This window comes from Cibotium barometz, chromosome 40, assembly GCF_041138505.1.
Source record: "Cibotium barometz isolate CiBa-2024 chromosome 40, ASM4113850v1, whole genome shotgun sequence".
Taxonomy (NCBI): Eukaryota; Viridiplantae; Streptophyta; class Polypodiopsida; order Cyatheales; family Cibotiaceae; genus Cibotium; species Cibotium barometz.
Genome location: NC_141085.1, coordinates 18,382,687 through 18,409,600, shown reverse-complemented (window position 1 = coordinate 18,409,600; position 26,914 = coordinate 18,382,687). Strand labels below are relative to the sequence as shown.

The 26,914-nt window shown below is 45.8% G+C and overlaps 1 protein-coding gene and 1 long non-coding RNA gene across 12 annotated transcripts in view; both read left to right on the top strand.

Moving 5' to 3' along the window:
• The first annotated feature begins 2,032 nt into the window (after positions 1–2,032).
• The window catches only part of LOC147615268 (sucrose nonfermenting 4-like protein), a 69,229-nt gene continuing 44,347 nt past the window's right edge, over positions 2,033–26,914 (top strand). For 9 of the 11 annotated variants that reach the window (XR_015262804.1, XR_015262803.1, XR_015262802.1 and 6 more), the window contains exons 1-3: positions 2,033–2,356; positions 7,968–7,997; positions 8,087–8,149. Coding sequence is in view for 4 of the 11 variants with exons in the window: in XM_086779348.1 (XP_086635474.1) it covers positions 2,258–2,356; positions 7,968–7,997; positions 8,087–8,149 (192 nt within the window). In the remaining 7 variants the exon portion in view is untranslated. Of the gene's footprint in view, positions 2,357–7,967; positions 7,998–8,021; positions 8,150–26,914 lie in introns of all 11 variants that reach the window. The other 2 variants (XM_086779349.1, XM_086779350.1) reach the window with 2 other exon arrangements.
• On the top strand, positions 2,365–4,448 carry LOC147615270 (uncharacterized). The gene is made up of 2 exons (XR_015262805.1): positions 2,365–3,367; positions 3,506–4,448. It is a non-coding gene; the product is annotated as an uncharacterized LOC147615270 (long non-coding RNA).

Below are 26,914 nucleotides of genomic sequence, written 5' to 3'. Positions count from 1 at the left end.
TATAAAGCACATTGAGACAAGATCAAGTAAACAGAAATAATATACTTCTTGACTTTACGCGTGGTGTATTGACCATATAGACCACATGGGGGCAATGTTAAGATTACATGTAGCCCATTGCCTTTTAAAATGGGCCATGTAGATTGAAAACAGACCAAACACGGGCTATGTTAAGCACATACTATTCACTTGGAGGCCATCCTCATCATACACATGCTATATGGACCATATAGGCTACACAAGAGCCCTTTTATAGGCATTGTACAAACCATATGCACCACCTAAGGACTATACTGAGAACATGAAGACCACTTGTAGCCCATCCAAATTATGTTCTATACACCATGTAAGGCAACTGCCAACAATACCAAATGTGTAAGATCATATGCAACCTATTCCCACCTTATATGAACCATAAGAACCACATAAGAGCTATACTAAGGGCACCTAATTATGTATAACCCATAAACCATTTGAATGATACATGTACCATGTGGACCTCAAAGATCACACGGGTGTAATACAAACCATATAAAGATCATAAACAACCCATTCCCAATTCATATAGACCATATACAGACCTTGCAAATAATACATGGGCTATACTTAGCAAGTACAGATCACTTGTAGGCCATCCCAATCATACATACAAGCTATATCAAACATATAACGATCACCGCCCGTTGCCACCTTATGCAGGCCATAAACATCATACGACTTGTCCATGCATTACCTTGACCATATTAAGATCACTTATAGGCCATGATTATTGTGCATGTACTATTTGGAGTATATAGGCCACGTATGTAGCCCATTACCACTTGCTAAGGATCATATAGACCATACGGACCACCTAACGACTATACCACAAACACATAAAAAAACACCAAAAGCAACGTATAAACCACACCAAGATGACACCAAGCATGTAAAGATCTCAAAGCTTGTTTTAACTATCCATGGGACACGTATAGACCGTATAGACCACACCGAGATAGCAGGCAAGCATGTAAAGATCTTGGGCAGCCCATTTCGACCGTGTACAAAATCATATGGACCATGCAAAGCACATCTTGAGAAGACCAAGCAGATAGAAATCACATTGAGCCCATTTTCGACCATATATGGATCACATGGACTGTCGTAGAGAGCACACCAAGAGAAGATAAAGCATGTGGAGATCCTATACAACCCATTCCACACATGTACATACCAAATGAGCATTCAACCATGATCTATGACATCATACATGGCCATCATGTGGATAATTCATACATGTGCATGGTGCACGTGATAGCATATATGTCTATGATACATGTATGTCCATGCCATGTCACAAGCTTACATGGACACGTCAAGTGCCACATCATCATAGTAGTCCACATAAGCAAAACCCCATGGAACCAAAACTTGCCCTTAAAAAAAGCTTGCCGCCAAATGCTCACTAGCCAAATAAATAACCTCTAATTTTCCAAAGTTGTAGATGCCAGAGTTAACAGGATAGGAAGAAGAAATAAGGTTGACAATAGTTTTAGGAGGGAGATTATGTAATTCCCCCATTTAAAAGTGTTCTTTTTCTAGTCATGTAGCATTCGCATGATGGGGAAGAGCACAGTTGTGGTAATTTGGTTCTAGCATACTTACAACGAATTAGTTTAATTGATCCAAGGGATGAGAGAACCCTCCATCCCCATTTGAAAGTGTTCTTTGCATGACGGGGTAGAACAAGGTTCTCTTTTATAGGGTAATTTGGTTCTAGCATACTTACAACGAATTAGTTTAATTGATCGAGGAGATAAGAGTTGTTGTATACATCATTAGGCTCTTCTCACTATGGGAGGTTGTCTTGTCTTTCCCACAATATAGTTTCACCAGTAAAACAATCCTTAATAAAGTTCCTTTCACACCCTAAAGTTCCAGCTTTACCAAATGTGTTGGGTGGGACAAAAGGGGAATCCATTATTTTCACTTTTTTGGCAAAAGGCTGCCTTCCAAGCCAAGCCCTTGTAGATATCGACCCCAAAAGTTGGCTACTGTTCATAGGTCCTGGGCACTGTTGTATTTTAGCTCTGCTTTGTCTGTTTGGGCTCTTTTTCGGCTTCTGCCTTCCCTTTCTCTGCAGATTGCCCTTTTCATGGACTTCTGATTCATCCCGTTTTCTTTCATTTCCGATCGCCCTTTGATTGCGAAGAGGGTTTTGATGGACCTGCTTCGTTGGAGCTAAGCAGAGAGAGAGAGAGAGAGAGTAAAAGGGCAAATGCCCACCGAGCCCCCCCAGCAGCAGCCGGATCGCCTTCACCTCGCTTTGTCTGGCCGCATGGCGGATGCGTGTGTATCCCTGCAGTTCATTCATCAGGTAGTACCACTGCTAACCCAGGAGACCTCTTGTGATCTTAGCTCTATCATACTAAGTTGATTTTCCATGAAGATTGCCTGCCTGCTTATGATGTACACCACAATTAGTCAATTGTGTACTTTGAATGAAGAGGCTGGACTAAGATTATGTCTTAGGCTGCTCACATGAAGCCCCCCCACCCTCCCCCCCCTCCCAAAAACCCGCTTTCACGGGGATTGGAATGCTTTGTTGGATGGCAGTTATGTCAATGGCTTGTTAACCTGGTTCTCACCCTGAAATTTCCTCGGCCTCCTTCATTCTGGGAAGGTAGGACATGGAATGCTGATCTGAAGCTTTCAGCTTTGGAAGGTTGGGTATATGTACCAGTCGGTCATAAAGCTCTTTGGCACAGTCCAGTCACACTGGTCATTTTTGTACAATGTCAAGCTCTCTCTTCAGGAGGGCCTTCCCTAGGATCTTTACCTCTAGCAGTGAATTCTCTACTTTGTATCCACTGGCAGGGGGGGGGGTGGGGGTTGTGAGAGGACAGCTACATCAATGGCAGGTTCATACTGCCTTGGCCTGATGTCCTGGATGGGTTCTGCATCCCAGCATCCTTGGCTCCTGAGTTCTTTGATGCTCCGAGTAAGACTGCAGTATTTAAGTCGTGTGAAATCATATTATTGATGCAAAATTTGGCCCTGGAAGGTCAGGTGTATCCTTCACAGCCCATTGGAAACGGCATGAGAGTATTTTTTGGCTTCTTTCCCCTGGTGGGATGGTAGACCTGGCTACCTGTGTTTGACTGAATGCCAACACAGCACTGTAGAGTTTTGATACCCTTACTTGGAGGAAATTATTGCGTTCCAGGATCATTTTCCCATTCATGTATCAGGCTATGCACACAGCACCAGCACCAAGGAAGGAGGCACGTGAAAGACATCTATGCTTGACATTGGCCTCGACTCGGATCGGATCCCCTAGATGTGATGCCATCCTGCACCCTCCTTAGACTCATTCTTGGATGTTTTGGTAAGATATGGATGCGTACTTGCGGCTAAGGTTCAGTTTTGAAAGGCATGGTGTATCATGCATGGTTCTTTGGAAACGGTTCACTTACTTCCCCTCATGAGAGGGCAACTCATATTTGATTAAATGCTGTTAATGCAGCTCTCTGGAGCCCTGATATGCACTTGGAGAAGGTTTCCTGAGTCCTGATGCTCAATCTCAGATTATTATAACACATCTCCACATTTTGTGTGTCTTCATTGTATGGCATAATATATGTGCTTGAAGTCATCCTCCCATCTTGAGTTTGGCCTCATTGATCACAACATTTGGGAGGTTCTTCTTTTAGCCATCACCACACTTGAGGTCCAAGAGGCTGTTACAAATGTAGGAGTTATTGATAGAAAAATATACAAACGGGAGATTTCAAACCAAACAAGGGGGAAATCTCAACCAATCAGGTGCCTTGTGCTGTCAACAAGGTCCAGTATGCCTTCAAGATCGTGTTTCAGTTCTGGCTTGCTCTTTGCAGTAAGCCCCCCCCACTGTTAAAGAAGTCTAGTTTTGAGCAGATTAACCAGGTTCTGTGTTGGGGCATAAGATGAGATCCAATTAGAGATTCATGGCAGAGGAAGATGGCTAGGTAGGTGAACAAGTCAACCAATATGGGACTATCTGCAATGGGCTGTCAAACAGCAAGCTGGAACGCCATTCAGGGTCGACAGTAGTATGATTATGCATGAGGGCATTTAAGGACAGGAGTTGGTAGCATGCAGGGGAGGAGCAGGCTGTCCAAAAGATGGCCCTTTACAGGATTGGTTGTGGGTGCCGGGTGTCCACGACTGCAGTTGATGGGTTGACCAACTTGGTCGGTTACAGTAGGAGGGCTATGAAATGCCTTCTCTTCCCATTTGATGATCCTACACACCCGCCATTCTGTGGGCATTGCAGCTTTTTGTATCCAACTTCATACTGCCTTTGATTTCAGCTCTCAACTTTGCCAGTCAAGCTCTCTTTGGATTTATAGCATGGTGGCAGAAGCTTTGCAGCCATAATTGTACCCTTCTTCCATTTTCATGGTTTTTTTTTAATAGTTTACAATTTGCAAGTTTCTTGTATTTAAAGCATAGCTTCCACGCAATTCATTAAACGTATGTCTTGAGATTGTATGAAACATTTGTAAAAAGCTTTGTTTTTGGTGGTTTTATTTGGAAAGAGAGGGGGAGGTGGTATTGTAGTGTACAGGATTTAGTCATATGGAACAGAAGTGGACCGCATTCGTGAGCTGACAATTTATCTGATGGCATTGCACTTCAGCTTAAACGTTTCAGGATCACCACCTTCACAGCATCAATGGCCCTCGTGTCCCCTTGGACCCTCAACACCCACACTAACTTGAGGTGGAAGTTATCAGCAGCACCACAGCCTAGCACATTTGGTGTACACGCTGCAGCAAAGTTATTGAGGTACTCTCACCCCTCCAACAGAGTTTCGCTACATATGGACGGACATTATCCACACCTTGCATGGACATTGGGATGGATTGGCAGGAGACTCTGACTGTGTGAGGCAACGCCACGTGGCCTTCTTGCTTACTTGGAGTAACTGCCCCTTCCTCACCTACAAGGATGGTGATATCTTTTGGCACTAGTGTGGCTTCCCGTCCCCCCTCCTCTCAGGATGCAGTCTCCATGCAAGAGCGAGCACCCCCTTCTTTTCTTTGAGCATTTTACCTCTACAGAGGGTTGTAGTCCTCCACGAGTGGATGCTTGTTGTTAACTAATAGACGGATCTATTTTTGGAAAAGAAAAAAAAGCTTTTGACCATGTGAAAGTTCTAGTCTCCCCAACCCTAGTCCTTAGACTTCAAAATCTCAGTAAGCCCTTCATGTTGAAACTTGAATTGTGATCCCAAGAGAAGTTCAAACTCGAGAACAAGAAATGTGTGGGTCTTCTCCAAGCATTGTCAGTTTTAGAGGAGCCTTGGTGTCACAGTTGTGACGTATGTATGTATCATATCCTCTCTTCATTGCTGATTCCTGTTGCAGATGCAAAGAGTAACCAGCCAAGGGAACCCCTACCCTCGACTGGTTGCGACTCTTCGCCACAGGATGTACCTCTTCATCGAATAGCCACATCCCTTCGATGAATGGTTGTATTCCTTGATGACTGGTTGTGCCTTTACATCGAATAGACACATCCCTTAGCCTAAAGTTGTATCCTTTCATCTATGGTCATGTCCTTTCGTCAAAGGACATGCCTCTTCAAATGTCTCTTCATCTCCTATATAAGAGACATATTGTACTCAGTTTAATTCAATTCAATTCAATCTTCTCTCAAGTGTTCTCTTGAAGTCTCTTGTTCTCTAAGTTAAGTACTTAAGTAGTAATTAGTACAAAACATGAGGGATTAACAACATAATCCTCACACTTGGGGGGACATTCCTATGTATTTTGTGGTCGGATTGTCCAAGCATAGGAGTTTCCAGAACTATGCTATTTTCACGGTGGTTGAGAGGTTCAGTAAACAGTGCCATCTCATCCCTTACAAGACTGATCTGGATGTGATGGAGATGGCCAGATTGTTCATCTGGGAGGTGTACAGGTTGCATGTGTTACTGAAGCGTATCGTTTCTAGGAGCATTTTGGAAGTCCCTTTTCTATGGCCTTGAGACCAAGCTCAAGTTTTGGACCCCATTCCACCCCGAGACTGTTGGGACCAGCAGAATGCAGGGGAGGAGTTCTTGTTGGTCTGGCATGTGATCATTGATACTGTCCAAGCTTCCACTAAAAAGAGGCCTTTTGAGGTTGTTAATGGGCGGCCAGTCGGTATTACTCTCACCAAGGTTTTGGAGACCTCTAGTGACCAGTTTGTTGCAGATCATCTGATCCAGCACATGAATTAAATCTTCAAACAAAAGAGAATATTCTTCGAGCCCAACAGAACTACAAAAAGGTGGTGGATCACCATTGCAGGCAGGTCAGTGTTGAGCTCGTTGATTGGGTTATCTCAAGGTCGAGAAGTCGAGACTCAAGGAATTTGGTGAAGCAGCTTCTTAGCTGGCTCCCAGAAAGAAAGGCCGGTTTAGGATTGTGGAGAAACTCAGTGATGTGCTCGATCTTTAAGCTGATTGGATGATGAACCACACTTTTCATGTCTGTAACGGTTAACCTCTTTGCTTATCATGGACCCAACCACCTGACGAGCCTGAACCCGAGCCGGTGGATACAGTGGGTCTTTAGAGGTTTTGACCCCTGAGCAGGTTCAGGCAGTACAGGGCTCTGGTTAGGCTGGATGGGCAGATGTACAGGTGGACATGCCACGTGGGCAAGCAGCGGACCAGTCATGTGGCGAGGTAGTGGAGCAGTCGGACCAGCTAGGAGATAAGTCAGACCAGCCCACATCCAGCTTGTGACCAGCGTGAAGCTGCTGACCAGCACCCGATTTGCATAATTGAAGGGGTCATTAGCCTATCAAAGGCTGCCCAGTGCATATCGTAATTGTCAGTCCCATATTTATTTTAGACTCAGATGGCAGAAGCCTAACAGTCATTAGCTTTAATTCGCAGCAACTTCTCTTCTTGTTATTTAGACATATCATTTCCCTGTACAGAAGTAATCATTCAGAAGAAATTAATACACAGTATTTATTGTAATCACTTCTTTGCTAAGTGTGCAGGTATTAGTAATTACTGCAGTTAGGTGATTACAGCAATGGGTTGACATAATGTGTGAGTTGTCATGCTCATGTTGACTGATAAATGCATTTTACTTTTATGGCTTGTTTTCTCTTGTTGAAAGCATTGTGTAGCACCAAAGGTCCTTCAGCAGTCACTGGAAATAGCTGTTTCTTGGGATAGGAACAAGGACAGGCTGGAAGGAGTGGAAACGCAATGACATGGCCATTTCTCACAAGAAAACAGCTGTTTTCTTTCAGGACAGTGTTTTCTGTTTGAAAAATAGCTGCATGGAAAGCTTTGGCACCCAAAAGGTTGCCTAAGCAAAAGAGGGCCCATTTCCAATTTGTGGCCCCGTGGATGTCAGCATTTATAAATAAAACACTTTGTTCAATTTCAAATTGGATGAAATGCATTTGTGTCAAGATGCTGTTTGCCAGTGCTAAAATGTGATATGCAGCAGCTGAAAACTCTAGATTTTTTTTCTTTTTTTCCAAATATTGTGGCAATATTATCAAGCATGCAAAGGACATAAAAGACCAAGCTCCTTCTATAGCTCAACAAAAAACTCTCTCAAACTTTCCAACAACCCATTGAACCTTCAATCAACCCATGGACCTTAAGGTGGCTTCAGAAAGGGAGCCCATACTCTCCTCCCTCATTTTCTGCTGACAGTCTGACGGCCCCTAAGACGTCTAAGAGGAGGACCACAGTTGGACACCACACGTTGGTGGGTGGGCCTTTCTGAAGCCACCTTGAGTTAGAAATAATGGTACGACCACATGCACCTTATTAATTATGTAGCATTCACACTAAACCTTGAAGGGCAGGTAGGTGAAACTCAAAAACAGATCGAGAAAGCGAGCTGACAAGTCCAAATCTTAATAGTTTGAAAAACACGGTGCTGGATTCCACAGAGCTACTAAAACAGTTTCTATCTGATTTGCAGTTTAAGGTGGATAGCGAATGGAGATTTGATGTGAGCAACAATGTTTTGTAACAGATTCTATTGGCAATTTCAACAATTTTATGCTAGTCAGTGAAGCAGACGGCATTTCCAGTTCACAGGGTACTGAAGGACCAATACTTGGAGCAAGTATGGAAGTGGACGGGGATATGCTTGTAGAGAGGGTAGGTATCAAGTTTTGAATTATTATAGCCAGTGTTACTTATCTTAGGCTGATTTGGCAATTTCTAATTGATTTATCTCTGCTTTCTGCAAACTACAATATGAGGATTTTAGGGGTTTTAAAGTTAAGTTTGAAGAGGCTTAATTTTCTATTTCATTTTCAAGGGTTCAAAAGGATATACATTCTTTTCTTCATCGTAAGAACCAATCGAACTCACACCTTACACTACTTGGCCCACCACTTATTTGTTGTTTTCATGAGATAAAGTAAGCAATATATCATGTTTCCGTCAAGCCCTTCTGAAATGGCAGCAGACGGATGCAAAGAACAAGCTAATATATAGGTGGTCATGATCCCTTTTCTTTGTAAGAATCCAGGGATGCGCTTGGAGCCACTGTTACAAAATCGCTCACTGTGTGAACACTGCATTTCTTCCTTCCACTTCATGTATGAGTGTATTAGGATTGTTTAACCAGAGAATATCAGTAATTGTGTGGCTGAGCCTACTTATCTGAATGTAAGAAGAACTGAAGGAAAGTTATTTTTGGTATGCCTAGTTATCTAATGAGCCTACTTATATTAGGGTGGGTTTGAGCGTAAAGATTGTAAAATTGATGTTCTTAATGACAAGGTCATGTGTTTGAGTATTGGTATTACATAGCTACATTAAAATAGGGTGTTTGATTGATTGGAACTAGGTATGCCATGCATCTTAGATAATTTTCTTGCTTGGACTTTTTGCATATTGGGTTGAATGTCACCGAAGCATCAAAATACAGGTTGTTGACATGCAAAAATGCAACGCAACCAAAAAGAAGAAGAAGAAGATTGACGTGGCACTGCCACATGGTAGGATAGCAGCGCAGGGCAACCTAACAAGCTTGGAATGATGCAACTAGCTTTCGGAAAGAAAAAGATTTAAAGCTTTTTAAATACTAAAAGAGAAGAGTTTTTATTATATAAGAGGCCTAGTAGGCTTTCTTCGAAGCTAGAGAAGGCGACGAAACAGGCTAAATCTGCAAAAAAGGGCTGCAGCCTGTATCGCACTTGTGAGCAGCAAATGAGTGAAAATGGAGAAAGAGAAGTCCCTGGTGATGAAAGCTTGCTTTGAAACCAAATGTTGGAATAAGGCTATAGCCAAGCACAGACAACACCCCCCCCCCCCCCCACAGAGTACAAGGAGAAGCACGAACTGCAATGTATTGGATAAAGTGCCAAAGTACAATATAAGTGAACCATATAAGTAAAATAAGGGTAGGTTCACATGCTTAAGAGCTCGGGGGAAAAAATCCCTATTATGGGGGGTAAAAAGTGCCCCGGCTAGTTCTACTAGTGTTCACCCATCACTACCCTTGCATTTGGGAACAAAGTCTATCCTTAGTGGCTATATATCCAAAAAGATCAGATCCTCTCTTTGCCATCTCTCTTCACAATGCTGGATTTTCAAAGCAAACTATGTGCACTTAAAACAAGAAAGTCCCCCCCCCCTCTAGAAGAGAACCCTTGATGCCCTATATGCTAGTAAGAAAATACTGAATCATGACTAGAACCTGTACAAGACACCGGGATTTAGGATGCGATCGCCGAAGTATAACAAGGATAGGATGTATACTTGCGTGAGCAGAGACAGGCTCTGAGATATGTGCACAAGAACGAGAGTGCCTAGAGTTTGCACAGGTACAAGAGTGCCTATGGATGCTTTCACTACATTGATTCTCCCCTTTGAACAAGAATCCCCATAAATGCAGCATAGAAGCTTTGAATTTGCCAAAAATGATGTATGCAAAAGAAAGCCCCAAAATATATGTACCTCTGTGAACAAGATATTGGTATGTATTGATGTGCCTCTTCTCTCTTCTTTATGCTTCCCCACAAAATCACAAAGGTATGGAAGCTTCTTTTTTTTTTCTAACAAGAAAAAGATCCTTCTATTAGTTAACAAAAAAACTAGCCTCTGAAGGCTACATACAACAATGAAGGGCTAGATACAAACTCACCTCCATGTACAGGGCGAGGATCAAAGAATCAAAAGGTGGAATCCCAAAGACAATGTCGTTGAGACTCTTGAGGGTGGTTGCACCACAAGCTAAAACGTGCCAATTGCCAAGCTCATGTGTGTCAACAACCAAAGAAAGAAGGTGATCTTTTGAGGCCGAAAATTGTCTTAGAGCCTCTTCCAAAAATATGAGAGACAGCCAAAGAAAGAAGGTGATCTTTTGAGGCCGAAAATTGTCTCGGGGCCTCTTCCAAAATATGAGAGAAACTATTGTGAGAGGCCCTGTGACTGCTAGTGTACTCTTGCTGCCAGGGCAACCTTGAGTATTTGAATCCTGCACGGTGTATGCGAAGAATAGGGTATTCAGTCTCTTGTTGATCAGCAGGATCATGCCAAGTCCACTCCCCCGGGTCCCATTGGAGGCGCGGGAGGGGACGGCTCTCCCAAATCTGTAACCGCCAGTCTCTCCTTGGCCTCCTTGGCCAGAGGGCGGTCAATGTGCCACTCGTGCGTGAAATCTGATCACCCTCACCCTCTGTAACGTGCAACCATTGAAATCATTCAGAGGGGGCTTTGATCTCTCTAATCTGCCATGTGGACCAATAGAAAAGTTGAGCAAAGCAGAGCTCTTATCTGCGCCATGGACTGCCAAGAGAATAGCATGCCTAGTAAACACGCTTAGCCACTCTGCACGCGCCCGTTGCGGCAGAGAAGGGGGGGGGGTGGGGCACTCCTGGGAGTCGATGTCGAGGCTGAGTCTGTCTCTACCTCGGAATCCCAGCAAGGCCTCTCTTGAGTCTCTGGGGGAAGTTGTGTGAATGCAAGCCAATCTCCAAGGGACCTTGCAGGTTCTATGCTTAATGCTCCCCATGATACATGAGGTCGGGCCCCCAACTTATGGCCACTGGGTAAACCGATCAAGGGGTTTCAGATCAGGGGCTGTTGAAGACGCTCCTCTCAGGCTACTAGAGCTAACTGTTGAAGGGGGGGCTGTGGAAACTTCTTTAGGAATAGCTATTGACTGCGAGGTTGGCATAGAACTTTGTAGGTGAGGATGGGTTTGAATGAGTAGATGCTCTAACGGAGTCGGTTATTGATGTAGATGCTCTAACGGAGTCGATTATTGACGTCATAGAAACATGGGACGGGGAACGGGAACGGGGACGGGGACGGGGAACGGGACGGGAACGGGGCAAAAGGCCGTCCTGGGGACGGTGGAAAAAACGGCAATCTGAAAACGATTGTTTTTTTGCAATTTTTTTTAACACACTTGATTTACACTTAGAAACCAAGACATTAAGCACAAAATTGCACCAAAAAGAGGAGAAATGCATAGTCGTATTAGCAAAAAACTATAATGGGGCGCCGATGGCGTGATAAACAAAAGTGAGTGTACAATGATCAATCATCAATCTAAACAAAAATGCCAAATGGCATAATGAAAGGCCCAAGGAGGGTGTACACTCAAGGCAAAATGACTAAGTGCCAAGATACAAGACTCAAGAGTCAAGAGACTAGGCAAGAGGGTGAAAAGGGTGAAGATCAATCGTGACCTCCTCGGTGAAGTCCTCCATAGGCTGGTCCTCAAGTGGGAGGGGAGGGGGAGGTGGGGGGGACAATGCCTCGGGCACAACCTCAAGCTCCTCTAAAATCTCGGCCCTCTGCTGATCAGAGAGATGTGGGTCCTGCTGTGCCTGCTCCCATTCGGTGAAAGGATCTGCCTTCTTTGTCAAGCCCTTGCAAAGCATTCGCAAGTTGGCACTGACAAACACCAAATCATTTGCACGCTGTACACCAAGGCGGTTCCTCTTCTTAGAGGCAATGTGGCTATAAACTGACCAGAGTTGCTCTAGGCAACTGCTACTGCAAGCTTGTGAGAGTACGCGCACAGCAAATTCCTGCAACTTTGGAGTTTCCGCACCATAATCCTCCCACCAAAGTGCAGACCCTACCTTGAAGCGGTCCGCCTGTGCATCTGCCAAACCAAAAGCCCCCCGCTTCTCTCTATAAATCTGCAATTGGTCCTTGATTGTGCGGCGATCCTCCTCACTAGTGTAAAGGCGATCCAAGGTTTGTCGAAGGCCTTTGCTCACCTCTTTGTCCTTGTGTTGCCCTTTGCCTTGAAACTCAGGATCAACAATGTAGGCAGCAGCATGGAGGGGAGAGTGGTAGGCTTGCCACCTTTTCAAACATAGGGATTTGACCTGTTTATAGTGAGGCTTGACTTTGAACATTGCTTTTAGCTTCTCTGTCATGCGATCCATTGCCTCATACACTTTGCCAATGCATGGTTGAGTGGAATCCACCACCCTAAGGAGATCAATAATCGGTTGCACCATCTCCACAAGCGCCTTGGCCTCCTCCCACCATGCCGCATCATCCGCCCTTTCCCTGCAAAATTTGCCGACCGTCGTGGAAGCCTCTGAAGTGCGTGCAAACTCATCACTGAGGAAGAGTCCCCTCAATGCCCCGCTACATGTACACAAGCGGCCTAGCATGAGAAAGTTGAATGCAAACCTCGTCTCGGAATACTTAAGAAGAGAGAGGCTTGACTTCTTGGAAAACTCGTGCTGCACCCTGTGATGGTTGAGGACAAAGGTCACTATTTTGTTGGCACCCTCAATGACAGGTGCAACCCAATCCAAGGCCCCTATGTCTTTGATAAGGTTGTTGAGGCAATGGGCCATGCAAAAGCACACGGTGATGCGAGGATAGGTTGCTTGGAGAATTGTCCCCGCCGCCCTATTTGCCGGTTCTCCATCCGCACATATGGCAATGACATTCTCCGCCCCCACCGTCTCTAGTGTTGTTGCCCACTCCGCAGCAAGTATCTCGGCACTCTTCCCCGTCCCGGAAGCATCATGGGAGTCGACAAAGTATGTCTCCCCTCGTGAGTAGGCAACAACTCCATGGATGGAGCGCTTTCTAGTGTCACTCCACCCATCAACGACGAGGGTAACACCATTTTCAGCCCATTGCTCTTTCATGTGGTTGGCCGCCACCTCCACGCTTGCCTTCTCCTTGTCAAGGAGAGAGGTGCGGATGGTCTCCGAAGAGGGGGGAACATAAGAGGGTCCATACTCCGCTATCAATTTGCACATGGCCCGAAAGTATGGAGATCTATCCAAAACACCATATGCAAAACACAAACAAAATTCAGATTTTTACCATCATTTAGTCTTTTAAGTTTTAGTCTTTAAAGTTTAAAGTTTAGAGCATGATATTTGAATTTTGAATAGTACATGAGCATAGTGCCAAGGACTTACCGTGCCGCCCGAAATGCTATGTGGTCATGAAAGAAGAATCGTGCCACCGCCATGTCCACCTCCTCTTTCAATTGAGGGTTCCAATTCTCATCAAGCGTACTTTGGCGTCCCCGGGAAGCGGATGCCTCTCTTGATGAACGAGGTACATGCGGCGTTGATGTCCTCACAAAGGATGTGGGGTCGACGGCCACTTGAGGATTGCGTTTTGCCAACTCGGCTGCCTCATAAACCACAAGCTTTTCAAGGAGCTCCTTCTTCTTCTCGGCCGAAACCTCCTTGCAAAATTGCACTTCGTTGCCGGGCTCATGCAAGAAGTGAGCACGCACTTTGTGGGCACCGCCGGTTCGCTTGTAGCCGCAAAGCTTACATACCCATGGTCTTGAACCACCCCCTTGACCGTATTGTGAGCACTCTACCTCATCCCACCAACTCCATCGATGTACGGCGGGCCTCCTCCTTCGTGATGGAGCGGGTGTTGAAGTGGTGGAGGCGGCGGCGGACCCGGGTTGAGGAGAGGAAGGGGTTTGAGAAGAGGATGCCATAGTGATAGAGACTAGAGTAGAGCTTGAGATGGATGGTAGAGCTTGAGAAAGAGTCAAGATGGAGAATTGGGATGGAGATGTTGGAGAAGAAGAGCTTGGACAATGGAGAGGGTGAGCTTGGAGAGGGAGAGCTTGGATGTTGGAGAAGGAGAGCTTGAAGAGGGTGAGCTTGGAGAGAGAGAGCTTGGATGTTGGAGAAGGAGAGCTTGGAGAGGGAGAGCTTGAGCCTTGAGCCTTGGGTCTTGGAGAGGGAGAGCTTGGAGAGGAGATGGCTTGAGGAGAGCATGGAGGTCTCTTATATAGAAGAAGGGGAGCCATGTGGGAGAGCTTCAGCCTTGAGGAGGAGTTGCGCATCACCAAACGGCTAGGAGAGACAGCCGTTGAAGCCCCGCCCAACGGTCAAAAACTGCGCAACGGTCAGTTTGACCGTTCCCGTACGGACAGGGAACGCCGTTCCCGGAACGTTCCCGGGACGCGTTCCCGGCGTCCCCGTTGCGCTGGCTGGCTGCCGTCCCCGTTCCTCCGTCCCGCGGGCGTCCCGCCCCCGTCCCAGGCGTTCCCCGTCCCTAGGGTCCGTTCCACCCGTCCCATGTCACTATGATTGACGTAGATGGTAGGTCATCATTGTGTAGAGGGGCTTCTGTGGAAGAGGCTTGTAACCTTTTGCGTTCAACATCATAGAAATCCATTAAAGTTGGATCCTCTTCCTTGCTGTATGGTATTGTCAACTTTTTGTCGTTGACCACCATGATGACTCTCGCTAGCAAAGCACAGTGGTGCTTGGGTAGCAAATAGTCCATTTATGCCCCAAGATCAAATCTGCTTCCAACACATACTCAACCACGATAATCAAAAGGCTGATGAATTGGCTACTAAAACCTTGGCTTCTTTCAAAGTAGCTACTCTTGCATTAATGGATACAGGTTGGCCTGAGCTCCAAGATGTTCACTTGGAAGAAGTCCTCTAACAATCAACTTGCAAGGCACGACTCTGAATGGCGGGGTCAATATACCTAGGTGTAACTTGGTTGAACACAATGCTAATTGTTGAGATATCGAGCTCTAGTGAGGCGGTGGACACTGATGACCCGCCTGGGGGATAGGCCCCGCACTTACACCACTGGCATGGTTGGTGAGATCTTGGGTGATATGCGGCCAGTGGGATGACAGGCTGTGTGACAGCCACTCTAGAGACTGGCATAGTTATAGCGCCAGCTCATTTAGTCGGGTTCACACTATAGAGAACCCGTGTATGTATTGGTTGAGTACCTTTCATATTATTGTGTACTCTTATTCTTGTATATGGTGTGTTGAGTGTTGAGTAGAGAAGAAGAAGATTTTCAGCCTCTCACCTTGTGTGTTCTCTATTAGGGTTTTGTGAGTGTGTGTGTGTGCTTGCAAGAGCTCAAGCTCTCTTACCCCCTGCATCTTTTCATGGTATCAGAGCCTGGTTCGTGCTAAGGGCTGAGCTGCAAGCAAGAGAACCACAGGAAGCGGTACGAGGGTAAGAGCTTCAACTACTCTTCCCTATTGTGTTGGTGACTACACCCTTGTCGGGAGCTCTACGGGAGGCACCGGCAAACGATCTCTGATTGAGGAGCTTTCTTCGCGGGAGTGAAGCTACAGGGCAACTATATAGTCCTACGGACTGAATTTTTCGGGCCAAAAACGCGTTTCGGGCGCGTCTGGACCTCCGTTTTTCAGAAAGCAGGCGATTTCGAGTACTGCGGGTAAGTCATCGATTCTCTGCAGAACTCTGTTTTAAGAACTGCAGGAAGACAGATTGACTGTGCAGACACTGTGGGTGCTGCAAAGAGGTCTACAGTTGCCATTGGGTGTATGTATGTGCATTGAAGTCACTGGTTGTGACATTTGAGAGTGCTGCAGTACCGCTGTGCAGAAAATACAGCATTTGTGCAGAAAAACCAGAGTGCAGTTTCTGGTAAAGTTGTGTGTTTGGCAAGATGTCAAATGATGGGATAACTCAGATTGTGGCTGAGAAGCTGGATAAGAATAACTTCCATGCTTGGAGGTTCAGATTGACGAATTTCCTGATGGGAAAAGGTTATTGGGACTACATAGAAGGTGAGCATGAAGAGGCACCGGAGATACCGGATATAAATCCGACTGCTGCAGATGTGAAAGAGTTTAAAGATTGGAACCAAGGAGCCAGGAAAGTAATGTATTGGCTTTCCATTAGTATACAGGACACCATGATTGGGCACATTCAGGATGCCAAGTCCCCCAAGGAGGCGTGGGACACCTTGGTAAAGCTTTATGAAACAAACACCAAGGCACGTAAGATACAGTTGAAGAATGAACTTCACACTGTGGAGAAAAAGAGCATGTCTGTGAATGACTATGCGCTGAAGATAAAGGGCATTGTGGAATCCCTTGCATCTATTGGTGTGTCAGTAGATGATGATGACAAGGTGGAAGTCTGTCTACGTGGTCTCGGGCCACAATACAAGGCGTTCAAGACGTCTATTCAGACTCGGGAAAACATTCCCAACTTTACAGATTTGGTGTCTATGCTGATTATCGAAGAGAAGAGCTTGGGTGAAGACCAACAGTCTTCACAAAGCAAAAACAGTTCAGAGCAACAGGCCTTCTACACGAGTTCAGGAAGAGGACGAGGTAGAGGAGGCCGTGGACGCGGTCAAGGAGGTGGCCGAACAAGTAATCAGAATTTTGGACAGCAGCAGCAGCAGCAACAACAGTCCCAGAATCAACAACAACAACACGCAGGTGGAAGAGGCAAATTCAGAGGCAGGGGGAGTCAAAGAGGCCGTGGAAATTGGCAAAGGCAATATAATGATGCACGTGAATGCTACTATTGTGGTAAGCCAGGACATGTGCAGTCAGAATGTTATAAGAAGCAGGCTGACATGCAAAATGGGAAAGTGCAGCAAAACAACTATGCATCCTCAAGCAGAAATAATGAGGATAATGAAAGGTTGTTTGTTATGCAGCATGTTGTGAATGCCATGTCTGAAAATGTTGATGCAGCACAAAAAGATAATGTATGGTATGTGGATTCAGGCGCTTCGAACCACATGACGAGTCATGGAGAGTGGTTCAAGGAGATGAAAAACCCGGAAAGACCAGGTTTTGTGGAAACAGGGGATGACACAGCTCATCCAATCGCCCACGTTGGAGATGTGCCATTATCTATGCAGGATGGCAAAGTGAAGTACCTTGCAGATGTACTTCATGTACCGAACATAACAAAGAATCTGGTTTCAGTTGGCCAGATGATTGAGCAGGGTTTGCAGGTTAGGTTTAACCCTGATGGGTGTTATGTCGAAGACTTTAAAGACAAGTGCAGGTTGGTTGCAAAAGGCAACAGAGTGGGCAGAATGTTTACGTTGAATGTAGACATGCCTGAAATGAGTGCTGCGATGTTTGCAAATGGTACAGGAGTTGTTGCAGACACAGACATATGGCATAAAAGAATTGGACATGTAAATGTGCAGAGATTGAAGTCTATGCAAACAAAAGGAATTGTGACAGGGCTGCCAAAATTTAAAGTGGAAGGTATGCAGAAAATATGTGAAGCATGCCAATTTGGGAAGCAAACAAAGCATGTGTTTCCACGTAACAGATATGTGAGCAGAAATGCACTAGATGTTGTGCATTCAGATGTATGGGGTCCTACGAAGACCGTGTCTATGGGAGGCTGCAGGTACTATGTCACTTTCATTGATGACCACACAAGGAAAGTGTGGGTATATTTCATGAAGGAAAAGAGTGAGGTTTTCACTCACTTTCAGAATTTCAGAGTTTTGGTTGAAAAGCAAACAGGAAAATATGTCAAGTGCCTAAGGTCAGATGGAGGGGGAGAATACTTCTCCAATGAGTTCTCTGAATTTTTGAAGAAGAATGGAATTCGGAGACAGTATACATGCAGATACACTCCGCAGCAAAATGGAGTTGCTGAGCGGAAAAACAGGCACATTGCTGAGATTGCGCGGGCATTGATGGAAGAGAAAAATATGCCGCATTGCTATTGGGCTGAGGCTGTTTCTACAGCAGTATACATCATGAACAGGACTCCAACTGCAGCCATACATGATGTAACTCCAGAGGAGAGGTTTACTGGCAGAAAACCAGATTTGTCTCATCTGAAAGTCTTTGGATGCATTGCATATGTGCATGTGCCAGATGAGCTGAGAACCAAGCTGGATCCGAAAGCTGAAAAATGTGTGTTCATTGGATATTCCCTTGAGCAAAAGGGATACAGGTGTTATAACCCTGCTACACGTGAGTTGAGGGTAAGCAGGGATGTTGTCTTTGATGAGATGAGCAGCTGGTATGCTGTTGAAAAAGAAGCTGTTGGGGCTGATGTGAGTGGAAGTGTGGTTGCACAGAATGCAGGTCAGCAATCACAGTCCTTGAGTGGACCAGGAGAGTCCTCATCTAGTGGGTCTGTTGATAGACCATGGAGTGGCAGGCTGCGTCATAATACCAGCCCTGCAAATGTGATTAGTACATCACGTAAAGGAAAAGAGAAAGTGGTTGAGCCCCTTGGTATGCCTGACATTTCTGCAGGGCATTCTCATGTTGATGGAGAGTCTAGTGGCTCAGATATGAGCCTTGATGAGGAGCTTGGGATCCCAGCTATGAGAACACCTGGTGTAAAGAAGGCTATGGAAGCCATGAATGAAAAGCTGCGAAGATCTGGGAGAGTGAAAAATCCTGTGCAGAGATTTACATATGATGGTTATGTGGCACATCACTATGCATATATGGCAAAGGTTGTGCAGGTTGTTGAGCCCACATGCATTGATGAGGCTGTTGGAAATGTGAATTGGGAAAAAGCTATGGATGAGGAGATGGATGCACTATATGGAAATGAAACTTGGGATTTAGTGCAACTGCCTGAAGGCAAGAAAGCCATTGGCTGCAAGTGGGTGTACAAAGTTAAACATAACAGTGATGGAAGCATAAACAGGTACAAGGCTAGATTGGTAGCCAAAGGATATGCGCAGACATATGGGATTGATTATGAGGAAACTTTCAGCCCAGTTGCCAAGATGGCAACGGTGAGAGTTGTGATAGCAGTGGCTGCGTCAAAGCAATGGTCTTTACATCAGATGGATGTAAAGAATGCATTCTTGCATGGGGATTTGCAAGAAGAGGTGTATATGTTGCAGCCACCTGGATATGAGGATGTGGGTCACCCCGAGCATGTTTGCAGGTTGAAGAAAGCCTTGTATGGCTTAAAGCAAGCACCAAGAGCATGGTCTGACAAGATTTCTGAATATCTTGTCACTATTGGCTTTCATGTAGCCAATGCAGATTTCTCGCTGTATGTGAGACATGGTGATAGAGGAGTTGTGCTTGTCGTCATCTATGTAGATGACTTGATCATTACGGGGGACCATGATGCAGAGATCTTCGATGTAAAGATCTTGCTTAGACAGAAGTTCGAGATGAAGGATCTGGGGGAGCTCAGATATTTCTTGGGCATTGAGGTGATTAGGTCACCACATGGTATTGGATTACTGCAGAGACAGTATGGCTTGGACATGTTGTCCAAGTATGGTATGACAGGCTGTAAGCCTATTTCTGTGCCATTGGATCAGAATGGCAAGTTGAGTGCAGACTCAGGAGAGATCTTGGAGGATCCTACTATGTACAGGAGCATAGTAGGAAGTTTGATCTACATGACGATCACCAGACCAGATTTGAGCTATGCTGTTGGGTTGGTGAGTCAGTTTATGCAGGTTCCACGGAAACCGCATTTGGATGCTGTGAGACGCATACTGAGGTATGTGAGGTCTACTTTGCATTGTGGACTATTCTATGAGACTGGGACAGAGATATGTGTACATGGGTACACAGATGCTGATTGGGCTGGTAGTATCTCAGACAGAAGATCTACCAGTGGATTCATGTTTTCTTTGGGGAGTGCTGCTGTGACTTGGAGCAGCAAGAAGCAACCTACGGTTGCTCTATCGAGTACAGAGGCCGAGTACAGAGGAGCTGCTATGGCAGCATGTGAGGTAGCTTGGTTGAGAAAGCTACTTGCAGATTTGGGTCTATCAGTGGATAGACAAGTTGTCATTTTCTGTGACAACATTAGTAGTATACAGTTGGCCAGGAACCCAGTCTTTCATGCTCGTACGAAGCACATAGAGGTCCACTACCACTTCGTCAGAGAGAAGGTCTTGGCAGGAGACCTTGACCTTGTTTATGTCAGCACAGAGGATCAGGTAGCTGACATTTTCACCAAAGCATTGGGTACAGAGAAGCTCCGCAGATTCAGGGCTTCGCTTGGTGTACATGAGATGGAGTTGAGCTCGAGGGGGAGTGTTGAGATATCGAGCTCTAGTGAGGCGGTGGACACTGATGACCCGCCTGGGGGATAGGCCCCGCACTTACACCACTGGCATGGTTGGTGAGATCTTGGGTGATATGCGGCCAGTGGGATGACAGGCTGTGTGACAGCCACTCTAGAGACTGGCATAGTTATAGCGCCAGCTCATTTAGTCGGGTTCACACTATAGAGAACCCGTGTATGTATTGGTTGAGTACCTTTCATATTATTGTGTACTCTTATTCTTGTATATGGTGTGTTGAGTGTTGAGTAGAGAAGAAGAAGATTTTCAGCCTCTCACCTTGTGTGTTCTCTATTAGGGTTTTGTGAGTGTGTGTGTGTGCTTGCAAGAGCTCAAGCTCTCTTCCCCCCTGCATCTTTTCACTAATCAATACACTTAAATACACTAAGATGTGATGGACACTTGCTCAAATACAAGAAGTAATTTTCTGAATTGACAAGAGACACACAATGAGCCGGAACGGCCGACCTCTCCCTCAAATAAAGTATATTGATCTTGGGAGAATCAAGTACATAGTGTCATGGGCATTTTTGACGAGATTTCCATACCAATGCATATGAATACAGTATTACAAACAAGTATGAATACAGTATGAATACCTATGGTTCAACTTGAGAAAGGAGGGCTGAAATTAGGGTTTTCAGCAAAAAGACCAGAAATTACAGCAATAAAGAGAGCTGTTTTGCTGAATTTCAGTCATTGGGAGTGTGTAGGAGAGTGATTAGTATCCGAAAACACTCTTGGAAGCTTGTGAAACACCTTAGCAAGCTTGGAAATAGAGTTGGGAAGGAGAAAGTGCAGCAGTCCAACAGCCCTCATGAAGGAGGCGCCAATCTCTAGAGAGAGGAGGAGTGAGGTGGTGAGTTGTCGAGTGTAGGTGGTAGACAGGTGCTTTGTGGAGCAAGCTAGAGTGGACACATGGCTGGTTACTCCCTTTGTACAAAGGGGATAAGGTTTGGGCGGTGGACATTGGGTTATGTCCACCTCGGGACATCAGTGTGTGTGAACACTAGGCTGGTCATAATTTATAAGTTTTGGTCGCCCAAAACTTAATGAAGTGTGTACACACTCACTTATAATAAATTAGTGCTAACTCCTAAGGCTAGGTTTATGACCAATACTTACCACCTGTCACATGCCACATAACCATGTCAACAGACAGTTTCACATGCACGGTTCGCGGGTGGGCGTCCCCTTACCCGGAACTACACATTGGTCAAGCAAGCATGAAAATAGCATGCAATTTCAATTGCAACCAAGTACATAAAGATGCTATGCAATGCAGCATTGGTATGGACAATCCCTGTTCATGAGACTATACCAAAATAGATGTGCTCCAGGCAAGTACACGAGATACCAGACCCAATGGAACACCAATCCACCAAGCATTTCCGGGCATGTATACGGAGGCACAAGTCCCAGCGGAAAGCCAAGTCCACAGTATCACACAAGTGGCATCAATCCCCGGCATACTACCATGGACACTAGTCCAATGTACATACATGATGAGAAAGCACGGGCGGACCAATTGGGTGGCCAAATGGTGACATCCCCCCCGGCTGCTAAACAGCTGTCCGCAACTGAAAAGCATCCAAATATGTCTGAAGCACATGCGGGCAATCTCTGAAGAACTCTTCATCTACCCATTTAGCATCAATGGAAAGATAGTTCTTAAACTTGACAAGATAACGCCTGACAACTTTGCTTGCAGCAAGCTTGCATTCCTTGTGATACACTCCTCAGTGGATCCTCAATGACCGTTTCACTGGGCTCCGGCCCTACATACTTGCGAAGGAGACTCACATGAAAAGAATTGTGTATGTGCCAATGACTAGGTAATGCCAATCTGAAAGCCACGTCATTGATCTTCTCGATCACTCGAAAAGGCCCATAGTACCTGGTTGCAAGCTTAGGATATGCACCCTCTTTGCTAGGCCTCTTTGCAAGTCTTGCTTTCTCAAATTTCAGCAATACCCAATCATTCTCTTTAACATCCAATTGCCTTCTATGCTTGTCGACAGCCTTTTTATGCTTGTCTTGTGACCTTGCAATGGCTGTCCGCATTTGAGCAAAAGTAATATCCAAGTTTCTTACATACTCATCAGCTCAGCAAATATCTGATCCTTTGTGTGCGAAGGATGGGTGGCAAAACCACCTTACCATAAACAATCTCAAACGGGGCCTTTCCTGTAGATGCATGCACCGTGTTGTTGTATGCAAATTCCATAAGTGGTGTTACAGGACTGAGTTTTACCTCTATCTTAAGCATTGTAATCATGTTTTAAGCATGTTTAAACATTCACTAATCATGTTTGGATCTGTGTATGCATATGTAAGTTTGTACACATGTGTGAGGATACAGATACATGTTTAGTGTGTTTGTGAGTACATGTTTTTGCATGCCCATTTGTATGTACATGTGCATGTTTTTGGTTTCTCTCTTACCTTGCTGTAGGTATAGCAATCTCTCTCTCAAGGATATCTATGGGTCATCTCTGCAAGTACAAGAAGTACTGTCATAGTGACACGTGGCATAGGTGATGTGCCAAAGACTACGCCGCAGCTGACGTGTGGCTGAGGCACACAATAGCACTGGAGGCAAGAAAACGCAGGCGGTTGGCAGCACAGGACAACACGTGTGCTGCCACGTGGGCAGGCAGCCGGCTGCACTGCAGCGCCTGGGTAGCGCAAGAGAAAGAGGCAGCAGCGTGAGCCAACGCAGCCAGGTAGCAGCCAGCGTAGCACGTAGGCAGCACGTCTAGGTGACGTGGCACTGCCACGTGTCAAAGGTGGCTGGGCTGCAACTAAAAGAAGGCAATCTGGCACGAATCCCCAAAATCGCAGAAAGAGAGACGTTGGGCAGCAAAAACGCAAAGAGAAAAATCAACGTGTAGCCAAAAGCGTAGAAAAACTGCGCTGAAGTCAAAAACACAACGCCATGTATTATATATATATATATATATATATATATATATATATATATAAGAATAAGAGAAAATCCTTCGAAGAGTTTTTCAATAAAGGGGAAAAGCACTTTATAATAGATTTTTCTAAGGGAGAAAAGCATAGCTTTTTTTTTCCCAAACTTGTATAAATAAGGGGCCAAGGCCCTTGTATCCAACAACACATCTTGGGTGAAAGCTTGAAGGAGATTTCCTCCCCGTGGATCAAGGAGGAATCTTCTTGGGAATTGTACAAGGGCTACGCCAACCTTGAGTTATAAATAAATACCTACGGGGGCGCCATGCTTTGGGGCCAATTGGTCTTTTGTGCAGAAGCACTCTAGCTCCACTTATTTATTTTCTTCTTCCAAATTTATTATTCCAGTTCGTAAAGTGTGATTAAGTGTGTTCACCGCCTGTCAAGTTGCTGAAGGCCGGTTTCAAGCGGTAAGTACTTCTCCCAAGAAGACTTCTGATCCGCCACATAACATTTCAAGAGATCCAACATGGCTGAATTTGCACCCTCACTTTGCCCACCCGTTTGAGGGTGATAAGCTGATGAGAAGTCCAATTTGGTGCCCATATTATCAAATAAGGCCTGCCAAAAGAGACTTGTAGTTCTGGGATCTCTATCCCCCACAATGGACTTCGGCATTCCATGATGCTTCAACACTTGTGCAAGATATATTTTAACCATATGCTCAGCTTTGATGGTCTTTTTGACCGGCAAGAAGTGAGCTTGCTTGCTAAACTTGTCCACAATTGTCCAAATTGCATCATTATCCTGTTGGGTGCGTGGCAAGTCCATAATGAAATCCATTGTAATACTTTCCCATGCCTGCGTGGGAATAGGCAATGTGGCTGAAGCAAACTTGGTGCCTTTTGCCTATCAAATTTCACCTTTTGACAGGTGATACATGCACGTACATGTGTCTCTATGTCCTTCCACATACCTGGCCAAAAGAAATACCGCTCAATCATGTGCGTAGTAGGCATTATGCCTCTATGACCAGCATAAGGAGGAGCATGGCACTCATCCAAAACCTTTTGCCTCATGTCAGACACCACACATAGCAATTATCTTTCATGAGATAACCCTCTTTGATCACATATGAGGCATGTGCATGACCAGCCATCAAATAAGCCCAAATAGTGGCAAAATCAGCATCCGTATGATACAAATCACGCATGGCAGACAAGTCCCCATGATAGGCAACCGAGATAGCTACTACATACGGCTTTTGTGACAATGCATCAACCACTACATTCTTCTTTCTTGGGATGTGCAAGATCTGAAAATGAAACATAGAGAGGAAATTGGCCATCCTCATATGCTTCTCTGACAACTTAGTTTGGGTAAGAAAATAAACACTGGTGATCTGTCTTCACAGTGAAATCAGTCCCAAGAAGGTAATGTTTCCATATAGTAAGTGCATGAATTACAGCCAAGAGCTCTTTCTCATAAATGCCAAGAGATAGCTCTGCATCATGCAATGCCGGATCTCCATTCTGTCACCACCCTGCTTAGGAATCCAGTGAATCAAACCCACTGGCATGGCACTTGTAAGCATAATCTCATCGAAGGTTGCTTGAGGGCCGCCTTCCATGAGATCCCAGTGGCGAAGAAAGGACGACACTGGAAGCCCATTTGCCCTCGAGCATTTGCCCCTAGGGAAAGTCGTCAATGTGTCCGCTAGGTCCTTTGCTGTGAAGGGAGTCAATAAGAAGGTCCTGAGAGCGGGGGAACCACCTCTCTCATGGGCTGCCAGACCCTCTCACGCGTGTCCACCACTTGTGGGGACAATGGGGCACCTGTGAGGAAGGATCAGAAAAAATCAGTGACAATGGCTCTCACAAGGGTGGGTGGGGTGGGTAGAAATGATAGCTCCATCCTAGCCACGCAACCTGTGAATACCATCTCTCCGCCTATGGGGGACTACAATCTCAAAGAAGTCCCCCATGACTCTATTTACGGCGTGGGTCCAAAAGGAAGCTCTGGCATGGTATCTGTACTCCACCCTGCTCTCCTCCATGGATTTGATCTCTGTACGGGCAGTAGCAAGCAGCAAGCTGACTCTCAATCCACGGGCTATCGGGGGAACTCTCCTGAAGACGTTGGGGAGCTCCGAATGCTCCTCTCCTGCTCACGAAATCCCTCCAATCTGCTCTGTGTTGCCTCTTGCAAAAATCAGCTGATCTCGTCGAGGCCCGCATCCAAGGTGGACGCGGCAGAACATGAGATAAAATCCAGTCCTGCCAATATCTGCTCTATCCTGCTGCAGATTTCGGGGTCCTGTATGAGGCTGTCCGGAATCCTGGTGCTCAAATGCCTATCCTGCCTCTAGGGGTCTTCCAAGGGCAGAATAACTAGAGCAGATTAGAGAAAGTGGTACTTGCCAAGATGCCAATCATGCCTCTGCGACCGCAAGCCCACTCATCCATGTAGGATCTATCAAGTTGAGAGAGGTTTGGGCCGGTGCTCCTCCTATCGGACCATGAGAAGCACAGGCTCCTGGAGCTAAGCTCAAACTCTGGTATATGCCAAGGGTCTTGTCCCCTGAGTGCCATGACCAACTCCTCCCATGCAGAGTACTCTGTGTCTGAGAGTGTAGCCGTGCCTCCTCCGAGTTTGTCCTTTGCTGACTTGATCATGTTAAAGTCTCCACCCATGCACCAGAAGTCAGCCTGAGGAAGGGCCTGACGGACTGTACTCAAGAAGGTATGGAAGCTCTTAAACAATGAATACCTTGTAAATGTGTAGGCGACAGAAGTTCAAGAAGGCACAAAGAAGCTCCTGGATGACCACTGTACTTGACACCCACTGGATGGCTGGGCGGCGGCAGCGGTCTCAGAGCCGTGAGGGTGGGCAGAGCTCGATCAGAAACGAAACAAGAGGCGTTGGCCGGGGCGGTCCTCGTTCCAATAGAGCTGCCCGACTAGGTGGCACGGAGGAGTTGAGCTGCCCCAAAGGCCGCTGACAGTGGTCTGCTGCGCACTAGTAGGTGGCATGTTCGGGCAGAGGTGGGCTCTGGGCGGCAGGTGGATGGCAGCTACTAGTACTGCAGTGGCTGGGCCTGTGTGGGTGGCACAAGTAGCAGCAGCTGGAGAACCTTGCTCCGATACCAATTGTCGGACTCTGGTGAGCGATTAGGGTAGATACTCAAGAGTGGTGGAAAAGCATGTTTGCATTATGATAATTGGTCCTTTTTTTAGGAGAGGCCCCCTTTACAAGGTGTGTGCATATGCTGCCACCACACATGCCAAATGTCAAAGCATGATGCCAAGTGTACCTAAGAGGTGTCACCTTTACACATCATTGCTTACATAAGATCCTTCTAAGAGGTTGTTCCTACACACAAAGGAACGTACACAGTAGCGGCTGTTCACACACACTAAAGCTGAATTATTTACACAATAGAGTGCTAGTTTACACAACCACCTAACACTTGGACAGACAAGTATAGAATCAAGAGCCATGGCTGGTGTGTCAGCCCTTTCATTCCCCAAAGCCACAAAGCGTGACGGGAGCAACTAAATCCTTTGTGGAAGTTCAAAATAAAGAACTAGCCAACCGCCGGAAAGCTATGGAAGGTGGCAATTGGTGAAGATGCTTGCCAGATCATTGACGATGCAGACAAAGAAGTGGAGAAAGATCCTCAAGAGTATGCCGTGGAGCT